We start from the raw sequence: 15,843 nt of genomic DNA, 5'->3' as shown, positions 1-15,843 counted from the left end.
TGTATGAAATAGAACATGCTTCCATGGTAGTTTAGGATTTTCAATTCTATTTTTAGTATTCTCATTGCTTAGGTCTGTGATTGCTAGTTTTTAATTCCATCTTGCTTATTGTGTTGCTTGCCTCCTTTTTAATCAAATAAAAAGAGAATGTGTGTTATCAAAGACCAGAGTGGAATTCATATTGTGGAGTAAGTTCCTAGATTTGTGGTGTGATAATAGATTAGCTAAGTTGGTTCACCAATAAGGTGGGAAGGCAACTATCTGTCCTGAATCATATGTTTGAAACACACCCCATGAGACTAGCCAAATAACAAGATCCAAATAAAAGAAAAGGGAAAGAAAAATGAAAGTTAAGAATAAAAGAAAAAGAGTAAGAAATAAGGCTAGGCACCAAGGGTTTGAATCTTGAGGGAAGTGTCTCTGGTGTTCCTGTGTAAGGGATTTACTTGGATGAATAAGCTCTTAGGGGTGCCTTATCACTTGGTAACTTGGGTTAAATAACCCGGGATTATCAGCTGAAAGTCCACTATCAAGAGTAACCTTCGCTACAGAACACTTAGTAACCCAAAGAGGTGCTGGACACCAAGGTCTCAAGAAAGAAAATAACAAACCATGTGCCTGTGGTGTGTATGTATGGGGGAAAGAGACTTGAGGGAGTAAGTCCTTAGGGGTGTCTTAACACCTAGCACCTTGAACCAACTGGTTCGGGAGTGCTGGATGAAAGCTTATCTTAAAGAGTCGCCCCCTTACAGAGCATCTAGTCTAAGAACTCAAATAAGCCCTAAAATGACAAAAAGGATCAGAGAATAAGAGTCTCATAGGGTGCAGTCAAATGAGCATTTCAGGACATGATAAAGGTCTGAAAGCCAGTGAAGGAACGAACCTAAGTTGCTATGCATGAAACCACCATAAAACCAAGGACATAACTTCCACAATAATGACTCACTTCTCTTGGCATTTCATTCATCATTCTCTTGTTCCAATACTTGCTTAGGGACAAGCAAGCTTTAAGTTTGGTGTTGTGATGCCAGGGCATTTTGGCCAATTTCACTGACCTTTTCTTTACTATTTTAAGGTAGTTTCATGCATTTTCTTAGGAAATAAGCAAGTTTTGGGTGGAATTTCACTTACATCTTGATTTAAGCATACATTGTGCACTTTACATGATTTCATGGGAATTTTGCATGAATTAGATGACAAATTGGATGATGCATGTCTCATGATGTGGATTAGAACTTTGATGCACTTTATTGCTTGATTTCAGGACAAAGGAAGCAAGAAAGAACCACGTTAGCAGCCACGTTAGTCTAACTAACGTGACCACTAACGTGGAATGGGAGCTAGCTTGCAACGTTAATAAGAAAAGTAATTGCCAATAACGTCCTCGAAGCCATCATAGCCCACGTTAAGAGTCACGTTAACTAAGTTAATGTGAACTCTAATGTGGAAGAAAGAAAGTGGAGCCAACGTTAGTGACACTCACCTTTGTCACTAACGTTGGACCAAGCTCATATTGGCCACGTTAGCTTCCATGTTAACTTAGTTAACGTGGACTCTAACATTGGGAAGCAAAAGAATGGCCAACGTTAGTGACACTCACCATTGTCACTAACGTTGGACTAAGCCACCTTGAGATACGTTAACTCCCACGTTAACTTAGTTAACGTTAGTTAACGTGGAAGTTAACGTAGAGAAAGCAAACAATCGCCAACGTTAGTGACACTCACCTTTGTCACTAACGTTGGAATGAGCCACAATGAGCCACTATGAGCCACGTTAACTCCCACATTAACTTAGTTAACGTGGAAGCAAACGTTGAGGATAGGATGATGAGCCAACGTTAGTGACACTCACCTTTGTCACTAACGTTAGAGATTGCTACCATTACCACGTTAGAAGCCACGTTAACTTAGTTAACGTGGACTCTAACGTGGGAAGTAGGGGCACCTTGGAACGTTAGTGACAAAGGTAGGTGTCACTAACGTTCTCGAAGAATTGGCAAGCCTACGTTAAGAGCCACGTTAACTAAGTTAACGTGAACTCTAACGTAGGGGGAGGGAGGACTCTCAACGTTATTGAAAAAGGTGAGTCCCAATAACGTGTGCGAAGGATCAAGAGGCAACGTTAGTGGTCACGTTGATGCCACTAACGTTGAAGTTAACATGGATCATCCCTGGGTGAGGAACGTTAGTGAAAAGGTGATTGTCACTAACGTTCTAGAACCCACACCTTTCATTGGGTTAGGGAGCTCTGTTGTAATTTGATGGATCAATATTAGTTTTCATTATTCTTCTTCTATCTTTTCTCTTGATTTTACTAGAAAGCTTTCAATCTTCATCCAATTGGGTAGTTATCTTGGAAAAGAAGCTATTCATACTTGGATCTCTTCTGAACCTTGGATGAGGAATGAAGAGATCATGCTAGAAATACTTTCTCATGTTGGACCAAATTGGGGTTGGATGGATATGGTGACTATAATTCTACCAACACTTGATTTGGGAAGGCATGTGGTATAATCAGTGACCATACTTCATCTCTTCTCATGAGCAATTGACCAAGGAATTGGCTATTGATCAAGATTTGAGAGATTGAATTACAAGAAATTGTAATTCGATTACTTAATATTGCCAAGGAGATCAATGAACACATTGATTGAGGAAGAGATGAAAATAAACTTGATCCGGAGAATGCAACATCTCCTAAACCCAATGAATTCCCCATTTTTGATCTTACCCATTCTCTTTAATTTCTGCAATTTACTTTTATGAGCATCTTCCCCATTCCCATTTAAGATTCTGCAATTTACTTTCCGCCATTTACATTTAGCTCTTTATTTCCAGCAATTTACATTTTCTGCTATTTACTTTCCCGCCATTTAATTTTCTGCAAATCTCAAATCAAATTCTGCTTCGCTCAACTAGAACATTCCTCTAATTAAAGTTGCTTGACCAATCAATCCCTGTGGGATTCGACCTCACTCTATTGTGAGTTTTTACTTGACGACAATTCGGTATACTTGCCGAAGGAAAATTGTTGAGAGACAAGTTTCCGTGCATCAATTTTCCTTATGTTTAAGCTTTTTGCCCACCAAGTATTTGACAAAATGTCAAACATGGTTTTAGGCTAAATTTTTGGGTCTTGGCTTGGGTAAGGTGAGCAATTGGGTTCCTAGAGTTGGAATGTCCAACATTTAGTTTCAATTCTTGGGTTGTTAATTGTTCTTGTTCCCACTAACGCTAATTTGTTGCTAAGGTAATTAGCAAGCAAGTTAGGATTTGTGGGTAAAGGACACTTATGCTCATTTAACGTACTTTCCGATGTAAGGGTTGATCAAGTGAGACTAATCCATCATAATTGTCATAGTTGTGGTTCCAACAAGGAAAGGACCCTTAGCTCACTCCAAGCCAAGACTCTTTTCGATGCTTTCAATCTTTTATACCTTTATATGTTGATTTCTTTTATACTTTACTTGTTTATATTACATAGTCGGTTCTTTAATTTCTTAATGAGTTCAATCATTACAATTTTGCATGTTCTTTTATTACTTTATATGTTCATTTCTTCATTCACAACCCGTTGATTACTACAACCGAAATTGCACACTCATTGTTCTAAAAGTGCTCCTAGGGAGATGACTCGGGAGTCTAATACTCTCAGTTTTAATTTGGTCTTGCTTGTGACATATCTTGTGAATTTTTCTAATTTGATCCAAGGGGCCAATTCATAGGGTTAGGACTATACTTGCAACGTTAAATTCGTTCTCTTTGGATAACCGAGTTCCTAACCCACATGCGAATTGATCCTAGCCTCTCCCCGCATCAGTCTCCCACCTAACACTTTTATTTATTGTCCTTAAGTTGGAAAATTGATGGGGTCCTTGCTATGGTGGCTTATGCTTGAATTCATCCTTGAATTCCCACCAATGTTTGCATATCAAATGTCCATCGGGATCCCAAATTAGGCGCATACGGCCTTCAAGTAAGCTTGAGCAAGTGACAAGGCCCCAAGAGTGTTGATTATTGAAATGAATTCTGGGGTCCCAAACCTTGTTCTTGCATCCATCTTCTTGTTGACTACCATAGTTCAGTCCGAGTGACAAGGCTTGTGAATTCTCAATTGAGTATCCAGACACCTTCCTAGATCCTATCAATGTAGCACTACACCATCCCTTGCACTTATATTTTGGTGATTCAACCATAGTGAACCTTGAATTGTGATGCCTACCACTAACCAACTCTTTCTTGCTTTTTATTCCACAAAGAGCTCTAAGTTGGCCATCCATTTCAAGCAAACCATATTCAAGTGGAATTAAAAAGCTTAGAGATAAGAGATTTACCCACTTGAATGGTATAAAGGATGATGGTGACTTAGGAAGAGAGACATCCCCACACTTTGACAATGTGAGGTCCACTCCCTTGTGCTCTTCTTTGATTACCTCCACCTCTTGACAAGAATCTTCGATGTTCACCTCTTGACAAGGTCCTTTACATTCATTTGCTTGCTCACCAACCTCTTTTAACTCTTCTCCATCCTTCATGTCATAACTTGGAGGTAATGTGAAACTCATCTCAACATCAACCTCAATTTTAATAGAAGAAGATTCTTCAATCTCAAGAGGCTCATGTGTTGGTGCAGATTCATCATCAAGAGGAATATTTATTGCTTGCTCAACTTCTTCCAATTCTTCATCATTCACCATATGCTTTGGAGGTTGTGCACCCTCCTTAACATCACTTTCAAGCTCTATGGAAGAAAGCTCAATGGGATCTTCGAGGTGATTTGTTAGTGAGGACAAGAACTCATCAACGATTGAGTCCAATTCTTGATCAACCTCTCCTCATTCTTCAACCACTCCTTCTGGCTCAATTGTCTCAACTTCCTCCTCTTGTTGCAATTCCTACTTTAACTCCTCTTCTTGACCTTGAAGCTCTAAATTCACTCATTCACTATGCTCTTTGGTTGATCCTCCACATTCGTCAATGGGAGTGTCTTGAATATATGAACTTATGTAGGAGGCCATACGGTTTGCGGCTTCATTCATGGTAGCCAACATGGTTTCTAACCTCTTCTGCTCCTCTTCTTGCTTTTGAAGACGAGAGTAAAGATCTCTTTGTTCTTGCATAAAGGGTTGGAAAACTTTATCCATTGAAGGAGGTGGTGGAAGAGAGGGTTCATTGCTTGGGAGAAAGGGTTCATAATTGGAAGGTGGTTCATCTTGGTAAGAGTATGGAGGTGATGTATATGGAATTGACGGTTCTTGAGAATATTGATGTTGGAATGGTGGTGGTTCTAAATATGGCTCATATGATTGTTGGTGTGGTGGATATGGATTTGGATCATATGGAGGTGAGTGGTGGTATGGGGCTTGTGAGTGAGGTTGTTGAGGACTATGTTAAGGGAAGAGGTCTTATGCATGTGGTGGTTATGGTTGACAACGACAATGAGGGTCACCACATCCATTAGGTTGGTATGCATTAGGAGTTGGATTATACCCATAAGAAACCGGAGGAGGTTGTTGCCAAGAAGGTTGTCTATATGCTTGAGGCTCCTCCCATCTTTGATTTCCAAATCCTTGATGCAAGCCTCCATTAAAGTCTCCATTTCTATTTCCTACAATATAGTTTGAACCAAACTCACAGCCAAAGGGATGAGAATTCATGGTAGAAAAGGAAAACCAAAAACAAAAGCTAACAAGAGATAAAGAAACTAGGACCTAACTAGTGACTCAAACAAGCAAACAAACAAAGAGAAAACCTATTCACACTATCAACATATATACAATAACCAATAATAAGCACACATTGCAATTCCTCGGCAACGGTACCAAAAACTTGATGTAAGGATTATCGTCGGTTAGGAATGTCACAAATAACCTCGTCAAAGTATATTTTCGAACCAACACACAATCCTTACTCAAAGTTTAGTTTTGGTTGTCACAAGTTCAACCCAATAAAAATAACTGAGAGTATTAGTCCCAGGTCGTTCTTCCTAGGAATTACAATCGAGTGCTCAATTATTGGTTATGAGTTTCACGGGTTGGGTTGATAAAGAAACAAGAATTTAAATGACAACAAAAGTAAAGAAAACAGCTAAAGAAAGAAATTACTAAAAAGAGGCATTCATGGCAAGGATTAAGAATCTAGGCTTTCTACCCTAGTCATTAACTATCATACAATAGTTAACAAGAGCTAATCCTATTTTGTCATCTCTAAAATCGGAAGAAGGTATAATGTTATCTTCAACATAGGAAGAAAGTCAAATAGGACTAGTTAATCCCAATCCATAAGTAATATTAATGATACAAGCTAACTAATCACTCTAGATCACCAATCTAAATTTGGTATTAATGACTCAAGAGCACCTAATTTCTCTTTCTAAGCCAAGAACGCTAAAAAACTACTCTAAAGCCCAACCAAGCATTTTGTCAAACACTTGGAAGGCATAAAGGGAAAGCATAGTAAATTGCAAGGAATAATAAACTCTACAACTACCCAATACAAGAAATTAACAATAACAACTCAAACAAGCAAGAAAAGGAACATAAAACCTCGAATTGCATTAAAGGAAAGGGGAATTAATAAGAGTTCATATAACATAAAAATTGGTAAAATAAAGGAAATAACAAGAGAAACTAAGAAGATTAAAGCAAATCAACAAGGAAAAGTAAAGGGAACTAAATCAAAATAAGTAATTAAACCTAAATCTAAGAGAAAACTAAACTAAGAACTCTAATTTCTAGAGAGAAGAGGGAGCTTCTCTCTCTAGAACTAACCTAAGGCATGTTTCCTACACTATCTAATTGCTCCCCCTTTTTTCCATCTTGAATTCTGCACCAAATAGCCTCAGAAAATGCCCCCAGGGTTTTCACTTTAATGAGGTCACATGATCAGCGTCATGCGTGCGCGTCGCCTGTCGAATTCTCTCCTCACGCCTACGCGTGGGTGACGGGTGCGCATCGTTGGCAGATCTCCTCCTCACCGACGCGTACGCGTGGCCTTTAATTTAGCAAATCCTCATTTCCTCATGAATTCTCCACTTTGCATGCTTTTCTCTTCACTTCTTCCATCCAATACTTGCCTTATAAACCTAAAATCACTCAACAAATATATCAAGACATCGAATGGAATTAAAGTGAATTAAATTTAGCTATTTTAAGGGCTAAAAAGAATGTTTTTACCCTTAAGCACAAATTGGGAAGAATTACAAAAACCATACTATTTTATTGAATAAATGTGAGATAAGTTGATAAAATCCCCTAAATTCAACAAAAGATAAACCACAAAGTTGGGGTTTATCATATAACTTCTTACATTAATTTGTACCTCGATGCTTCATCTTGCCGACCATTCTAGGTCGGGCAATGATTTTCGCAGTTTATCAAGCTTAAATTAATGCATTTTTATAGGAAACTTTAAAGAAAAAGTGGATTTACCATTGATAAATGAAATATGCCTTACATAAATTTGCTACTAAGGATTTTTGTGTATCCTTGGCCCTTGCTATGGTTGACAAAGCACAGAAGTTGGTGAATTAAAAATTATTAAAATAGTTACGTTGCAAGTATAGTTCTTAACTCACCGAAAATCTGCCTATTGTTGTTATTATTCCACTTTGATTGTACCCTTGGTTGGGGCGGTCATAGAAGTTATGAGTGGATGCCACCATGTTGTCTTCTTGTTGGAGCTGCGGGTATTCATCAGTGTAATGGCTATAATTAGCACAGATTCCGCAAATTCTTTGCGGGACTAGTTGTTGGTTTTGCTGTGGTGGAGGAGGTTGAGCTTGCTGAGCTTATTGTTGATTCAATTGCATCTGCTTCATCAAGTTGGTCATCTCACATATACTCTGAGCTAGAGCCGCAGTCTCTCTGCTAGAGGATACTTCTGCAACGGCTTTTGAATGACCTTACTTTTGTCTATGGTTCCTAGTAGATTCAGCTAAATCACTGATCAATTGCCAAGCCGCTAAGTAACACTATCTTGTTAATCATGTGGTGGGGGCATGCTTCCAGAAGATTATTGAAGCGCTCCCAGTATTCAAAGAGAGTCTCATTGTCATCCTGAACAATTGTGAAAATATCCTTCCTCAGTTTATCAGTAACTTCAGATGGAAAGAATTTATCCAAAAACTCCTTTCTAAGTGTATCCCAGTTGGATACATTTGCTATAGGTTGAGTGTAGTACCACTCTCTTACTTTTCCCTCAAGAGAAAACGGGAAAGCTTTCAGCAAAATTGAAGTTTCATCAGTACCATCACGTCTGACAGTAGAACAAGCTGCCTGGAAATCTTTCAAGTGCTTGATAGGCTCTTGAGCAGGTAGGCCATGAAACTTGGGCATCAAATTTAGCAGTGCAGTCTTTATTTCAAAATCTGTAGCTACCGCTGGATGATGCGCTTGAAACGGTTGCATTATAAAATCAGGGGCTCCTTCCTCCTGGATGGTAACTCTCCTAGCTGCCATGTCTTCTGCACGTAAAACAACCGAATCAATAGAACGGGGGCTGGTTTCTTCCTCAAGTTCACTTTCAGATCCGCCCTCAGAGCGGACTAACCGACGCTGTTCTCGCCTTATTCGTGAAATAGTCCTTTCAATTTCAGGATCGAATATTAGCAAGCGCGGATCAGGAAGTGAACGCGTCATTTGACGAAAGAAACATGCAGCTCATAGTAGCAAAATAAAATAAAATGTAAATAAATAAATTCTAATTAATAACTTTAGCACTCTATTGCAACTCCCCGGCAACGGCGCCAAAAATTGACGAAGCACAGAAGTTGGTGAATTAAAAATTATTAAAATAGTTACGTTGCAAGTATAGTTCTTAAGTCACCGAAAATCTGCCTATCAATTTAGAAATATGTCACAGAGAGTTTAAATTAAAAATTACTGGGAGTTTAAGTCCCAGGTCATCTCCCAACGAGTTGCAGAAAAGTGTGCTATTTTATTAATCAAATGTTCCAAGAAGTTGAGTTAAGTAGGTGGAAAACTAAATTGAGAAAATTCAAATAATATGAATAAAAGCCTTGACTGGGAGTTGATTAGTTGGAATCTCTATTATTGATGAGATGATTTCAAGATTAATTTATAATTAATGGTTGTTCTGTTTAGTTATCCTTTACTAGGTAAAGGAAAGTCAAACAAGTTGGAATGCTAGATCTGTTCACGAGTTACAACCCACTTAGTTCAAAGGGATTGGTGTTAGTGATTAGATAACAATCCAACAGTTAACCCAATTACAAATTTTCTTTCAATCCTTCCAACTCAAGAGTTCCTTTCAATCAACTCCCCATCAAGTGAGGGAACTACTCACTCATTGTAAATAATAATCCATAACACATGAAAGGGAATTAAAAGAAGATATGATTATTGGAATGGAAAATAAATTAAAATGGAAGAAATAATCCTTGTACTAAATAATCATGAAAGTATTCAAATGACAAAATTGAACAAAGCAAAGAACATGGAAGAATAAAACCAAGTTAAGAGAACGAACTAGAATGACGAAGTCTTGATGAGGAAATAGCTCTTCTCAATGTTCCAATGCTAAGACCAATTGAAAATTAAAATTCTAAAACCTAGAGAGAGAAACCTAAAAGAGTAAAACTAGATCTAAAACTGCAAACTGTGTAGAATGAATGTTGTCTTTTGTTTCTGCATATTCTCTGGCTCTAGTCTGTTGTTCCGGGCCGAAAATTGGGTCGAAATAAGGTCCAAAATTGCCCCCAGCAAATTCTGCAGATTATGCAGATCGCACATGTAACGCGAACGCGTCATCCATGCGGACGCGTCATTCGCGCTTTTCCTTGCCACGCGTTCGTGTCGTCCACGCTATCGCGTCGCTTGAGATTTCCCAATCCGCGCGGCCGCGTGAGCCATGCGGCCGCGTCACTGTGATTTGCTCTCCTTCGCGCGGTCGCGTGAGCCATGCGACCACGTCACTTCTCGCTGGTTACCTCCTCAAATTCTTGTGTTCCTTCCATTTTTGCTAGCTTCCTTTCCAATTTCCAACTCATTCATGCCCTATAAAGTCTGAAACACTCAACACACAGATCACGGCATCGAATGGAATAGAGGAGAATTAAAATTACATAATTAAAGTCTCTAGGAAGCAGTTTTCACACATGTTATAAATTCAGGAAGGAATTATAATTTCATGCTAATTTAATGAATAAGTAGGTAAGGATCATGATAAAATCACACAATTAAACACAATATAAACTATAAAATAGTGGTTTATCAATGGTGCCTCGTTAAAACTCCCTTCAGGAAAAACCCTTCTCGGAAAAAAAATAATGAAGTTGGGAAAAAGAGTACACCAGGGAACAAAGTACGCTACCTAACTATAGTACTTCTTTTAGTTACTCGTGTGCCACGACCTCGGGAGTTCCTTCCCTTGTAAGTCAGACACTTTGTAATAACCTTTCCCTATGTCTTCAACAATCTTTTAGCATCCTTTTCTATTTGCAGCCAGCTTTCCATGACCCGACTTCTGAATTTTGATGTCATTTCGGATCAGTATAAGGTCGTTCGTCGTAAACCTTCTTTTGATTACTTTCTGATTGTACTTCAAATCCATCCTTTTCTTTAATGCCTCCTCTTTGATCCGAGCTTGTTCTCAAACTTCCAGGAGAAGGTCGAGCTCTTCCTTTTGTTCTTGGGTATTGACCCCTTCATTGTAGAATATAACCCTAGGAGATTCTTCAACGATCTCTAAGGAATCATGGCTTCCACTTCATAAGCAAGTTGGAAAGGTGACTCCCCTATTGTGGAACGAGGAGTGGTCTGATATGCCTAAAAGACTTGAGAAAGCTCATATGCCCATGCTCCCTTTGCGTCTTGTAGTCAGTGCTTCAATCCGGCCAATATGAATTTGTTTGGACCTTCAGCTTGTCCGTTGGCCTAAGGGTGTTCTACCGATGTGAATTGATGCTTTATCTTGAGATTGGCCACCAAGTTTCTGAAGGTCAATTCGGTAAATTAAGTTCCATTGTCCATGGTGATAGAATGGAGAACTCTAAACCTTGTGACAATGTTCTTGTAGAAAAACTTCCGACTTCGCTAGGCCGTGATGGTCGCTAATGGTTCTGCCTCAATCTATTTAGTAAAATAGTCAATTTCAACTATGAGGTATTTTACTTGTCTTGGAGCTTGAGGGAATGGTTCGAGAAGATTGAGACCCCATTTTGTGAATGGCCATGGTGAGGTGACACTGATGAGCTCTTCGGGAGGTGCAACGTGGAAGTAGGCGGGCACCTTTTGACGAACTCAGTCGCTTCTCTTTGCAAGGTCGGCCAAAAGAAGCCGGCTCAGATAACCTTCTTGGCTAGTGATCGGGCTCCCAAGTAGTGTCCACATATGCTGTTGTGTACTTCCTTTAGGACCTCTTTCATATTAGAGATCGAGACGCACTTTAGGAGAGGTGTTGATATCCCTCTTTTGTATAGAACATTGTAAACCAAGTTATAATTTTGGGCTTCCCTTATCTTCGAGTCTCTTTTTCATCTTCAAGAAGGACATCAAATTTAATATAGTTAACTATGGGTTCATCCATCCTAAATTTTGGTTGGATATGGCCATAGTGTCCGAGTTGTCATCTACCTTTGAAACTGATGGTGCGTGGAGAGTTTTCTGGATGAGACTTCTATTGTTGTCCTATAGCTTGGTGCTGGCTAGCTTGGAGAGGACATCTGCTCCAGCGTTTGATTCCCGAGTAATACGTCAAACCTCTCTTTTCAAGAACTGTGATAGTTGTTCCCAAGATTCATCTAGGTACCTTTTCATGTTGGGATTTTTGGCTTGATAGGTGCCATTAACTTGCAAAGTTACCACTTGGGAGTCACTAAACACTATCATCCAATTTCAAGCCAACGAGTAAGACTTCATATTCTGCTTGGTTATTAGAAGCAGGAAACTTGAACCTTAACAGGAGTTCTATCTGAGTTCCTTGTTCGCTTTCCAGGATGACACCTGCTCCACAGCCGGCTTTATTGGATGATCCATCTACGTATAAGCTCCAAGTTGTTGGGCTTCCCCGACTTTCAGTGTATTTAGCTACAAAGTCGACAAGGTACTGGGACTTGATTACTGTCCGAGGTTCATATTTCAAATTGAACTCGGACAGTTCCACAACCCATTGTAGCATCCTTCCTACTAGGTCCATTTTTTGTAGAATGTGCTTCATGGGTTGATTAGTTTGGACCTTTATAGTGTGATCCTGGAAGTAAGGTTGGAGCCTTCGGGAGGCAAGGATAAGAGCATATACAAACTTTTCTATCTTTTGGTAGTTTAGATTTGCTCCTTGCAAAGCTTTGTTGATAAAGTAGATAGGCTGTTGTCCGTTCTCATCTTCTCAGATTAGTGCAGAGGTGATACGTCGGCTTGCCACTACCAAATAGAGAATGAGCTCTTCTCCCGTAATAGGTCTGGTGAGTATAGGGGGTTAGCCCAGGAATGCTTTAAAACCTTGAAAGGCTTGCTCACATTCTTGGGTCCATTCAATTTGACTTTCATTTTTTAGTATTAAGTATAATAGTAGAGACTTCAATGTTGATTCTGCTAAGAACCTGGATAGTGCTGCCAACATTCCATTTAGTTGTTAGACTTCTTTGAGACAAGTCGGGCTTTTCATCTCTAGTATGATTGTGCACTTGTCCGGGTTGGCCTCTATGCCTCGTTGAGTGAGCATATCACCTAAGAACTTCCCAGCCTTTATTGTAAAAGTGCATTTTGGAGGATTTAATATCATCTCATGCTTTCTTATTGTGAAGAATGCCTCGGAAAGGTCAGACAAAAGAGCTATGTTGTCCTTAGTTTTGACGAGCATATCGTCCATATATACTTCCATGAGTTTTCCTAAGTGCTAAGTGGTGGAAAACATCTTGTTCATCAATTGCTGCTTTATGGCTCCGGTGTTCTTTAATCCAAAAGGCTTTACTACGTAACAATAGTTAGCCTTGGGAGTGATGAAAAAAGTCTTTTCTTGGTCTGGTTTATACATTGGGATTTGATTGCATCCCGAGTATGCGTCCATGAAGAATAAATACCGATAACATGAGGACGAGTCAACCAGAGCATCGATGCTTGGGAGAGGATATGAATCCTTTGGACAAGCCTTGTTCAGGTCGGTGTAGTCGACACACATCCTCTACTTTCTATTCTGCATTTTTACCAGAACTACGTTATCCAGAAACAATGGATAGTTACCTCTATTATGAATCCATCTTCTAATAACGCTTGCACTTGTTCTTCCATGACCTGTGTTCTTTCGGCCCGAGTTTCTGACGGTTTTGCTGAATAGGTCCGGAACCTGGGTAGACGGCAAGCTTATGAGACATTTGGTCGGGATCTATACCAGGCATTTCGGAGGCTTTCCAAGCAAAGAGGTCAGAGTTTCTTCGTAGGAGGTCAATGAGTTGTGCTTTAAGGCCTCCATCTAGGTTGGCCCATATATTCGTTATCTTTTCAGCATGATCTCCAATTTTTACTTCTTCTACTTTCCCGAGGTTAAACACCACCGAGCTCGATAATGTTGACTTCCTTTCTGCCCGGGTTGCCTTTTAGAGTAAGGCTTTTATTGTAACACTTTCGTGCCAACTTTTGATATCCCTTTATGCTGGCGATTCCTTTTGCAGTGGAAAACTTCATACACAAGTGACTTGTAGAGACAACTGCTGCTAGTCGGTTTAAAGTGATCCGACCTATTAGGGCATTGTATGTTGATATGATGTCGACCACAATATAGTCAACGCTTAACGTCCTTGACTTTGTGACTTTTCCAAAGGTGGTGTATAGGGATATAAATCCAAGAGGTTGGATTGGCATGTCCCCCATCCCGAAGAGGTTGTCAGAATTTGCCTTTAGATCCTTTACATCTAACCCGAGCTTGTCAAAGGCAGGCTTAAACAATATGTCCGCCAAACTCCCTTGATCCACCAGAATTCTATGGAGATTTGCATTGGCAAGGATTACTGTTATTGCCACTGGGTCGTCATGGCCAGGTGTTACTCCTTGAGCATCTTCTTTGGTGAACGAGATGGTTAACAAATTGGGAATTCTGTTATCTTTCCCGACTTGGTATACCTCTCTAAGATGCATTTTTCTTGAGGATTTTGTGATTCTTCCTCCAGCAAACCCTCTATTAATCATGTGTACGCGTCATTCAGGAGTTTGTGGGGGTGCATTCTTGCCAACCCCAATCTTCATCTCTCTTTCTTTTCCTTTGGTCATCCGACCTCTCAACCAAGTATCTGTCTAGCCGACCTTCTCTGGCCAACTTTTTTATGACATTCTTTAAATCATAGGAATCATTGGTAGAATATCCATAAAGCTTGTGCTACTCACAGTATTTTGTCCGACTTTCTGCCTTTTTATGTTTGATTAGGCGAGGAGGAGGAAGTTTCTCAGTGTGGCATATCTCCCTGTAGACATCCACAATAGAGACTCGGAGTGGGGTGTAATTATGGTACCTTTGAGGTTTTTCCAAGTTGTACTCATTTTTCTTAGTTTCTTTCTTCTTCTCCCGAGTTGGGTAGGACAGGTTGGGCATTGGGGGAGGCTCTCTAAGTTGTACTCCTCCTTTTTCAAGGAAGTCGGGTGTCGCTTAGATATGTATTGAGAGAATGATCCTTCTTTAAGGCCATTAACTAATTCCATTATCTAATTCCATTATCACTACTTTAGTAGGCAAGTTTTATATTTTCAAGCAGGCTTTTTGAATCTCTTCATATAGTATTGGAGTGCCTCTCTGGCTTCTTGTTTAACTCCTAGCAAGTTTGGAGCATGCTTCACTTTGTCTTTCTGAATTGAAAATCTGGTAAGAAATTTCCTCACTAGGTCATCAAAGCAAGTTATTGACCTGGGAGGCAGGTTATCAAACCACTTCATCGCAGCTTTGGTCAAAGTTGTCGTGAAGGCTTTGCAACAAGTCGCATCAGAGGCGTCAGCTAGGTACATTCGACTCTGGAAATTGCTGAGCCAGTGCCTGATAAACCCCCTTTGTAGGGTTTATCTTGTGCTTGATTTAGGGGATTTTATAACCTTTTACCCACATTTATTCAATGAAATAGCATGCTTTCATGATTGTCTCCTAATTTTTGCTTAAGAGTGAAAACATGCTTTCTAGATCTTAAAATAGCTAAATTTAATTTACCTTGATTCCATTAGATGCCTTGATATGTTTGTTAAGTAATTTCAGATTTAGCAGGCAAAGATTGGATCAAGGGAATAAAGGAAAAGCATGTAAAAATGGAGAACTCATGAAGGAATGAAGAAATCGCAAAAGCTGTCAAGCCGACCTCTTCGCACTCAATCGACCATAACTTGAGCTACAAAGGTCCAAATGATGCGGTTCCAGTTGTGTTGGAAAGCTAACATCTGGGGGCTTCGAAATGATATAAGATTTGCCATAGTTGCTTCGCGACGAGGGGCGCGCACGCGCACTATACGCGTATGCGCCGATGGTTGCACATGATTCACTTAATGCAACTCGTGGCCAGTGATTTTAGAAGCCTTGTGGACCCAAACCAACTCATTTCTGATGCTGTTTAAGCTAAGGATTGAAGGGAAATTAACATTCTTTTGATCATTAGTCATAGTTTAAGTTTTAGAAGTAGTTAGATTTAGTTTCTAAAGAGAGAAGCTCTCACTTCTCTTTAGAATTAGGATTAGGTTTTAGATCTAGATCTACTTCTTCTCCTCTTCTAATTTTCCTTTTTTCTTCCCTAATTGCTCTCTTGTAGTTGTAGAATTCTTCTTCTCTTGTAATTCCTTTGTATTGTTAGTTGTAGTTTATGAACTCTCTTTTGTAGATCTACACTTCTTCTTCAATGCAATTGGTAAGTTCTTTG

General features: G+C 39.5%; 1 protein-coding gene across 1 annotated transcript; it reads right to left on the bottom strand.

Moving 5' to 3' along the window:
• Positions 1-13,501: 13,501 nt before the first annotated feature.
• LOC148551021 (uncharacterized) lies at positions 13,502-14,092 on the bottom strand. Its single transcript, XM_088494696.1, has one exon. The coding sequence runs from the start codon at positions 14,090-14,092 to the stop codon at positions 13,502-13,504; it is 591 nt and encodes a 196-aa protein (XP_088350822.1).
• Positions 14,093-15,843: the final 1,751 nt, after the last annotated feature.

This window comes from Arachis ipaensis, chromosome B7 (genome assembly GCF_059453495.1).
Source record: "Arachis ipaensis isolate K30076 ecotype BB chromosome B7, ASM5945349v1, whole genome shotgun sequence".
Lineage (NCBI taxonomy): Eukaryota > Viridiplantae > Streptophyta > Magnoliopsida > Fabales > Fabaceae > Arachis > Arachis ipaensis.
Note: the sequence above shows the minus strand (reverse complement) of the source record. Positions and strands in the feature narration are given on the sequence as shown.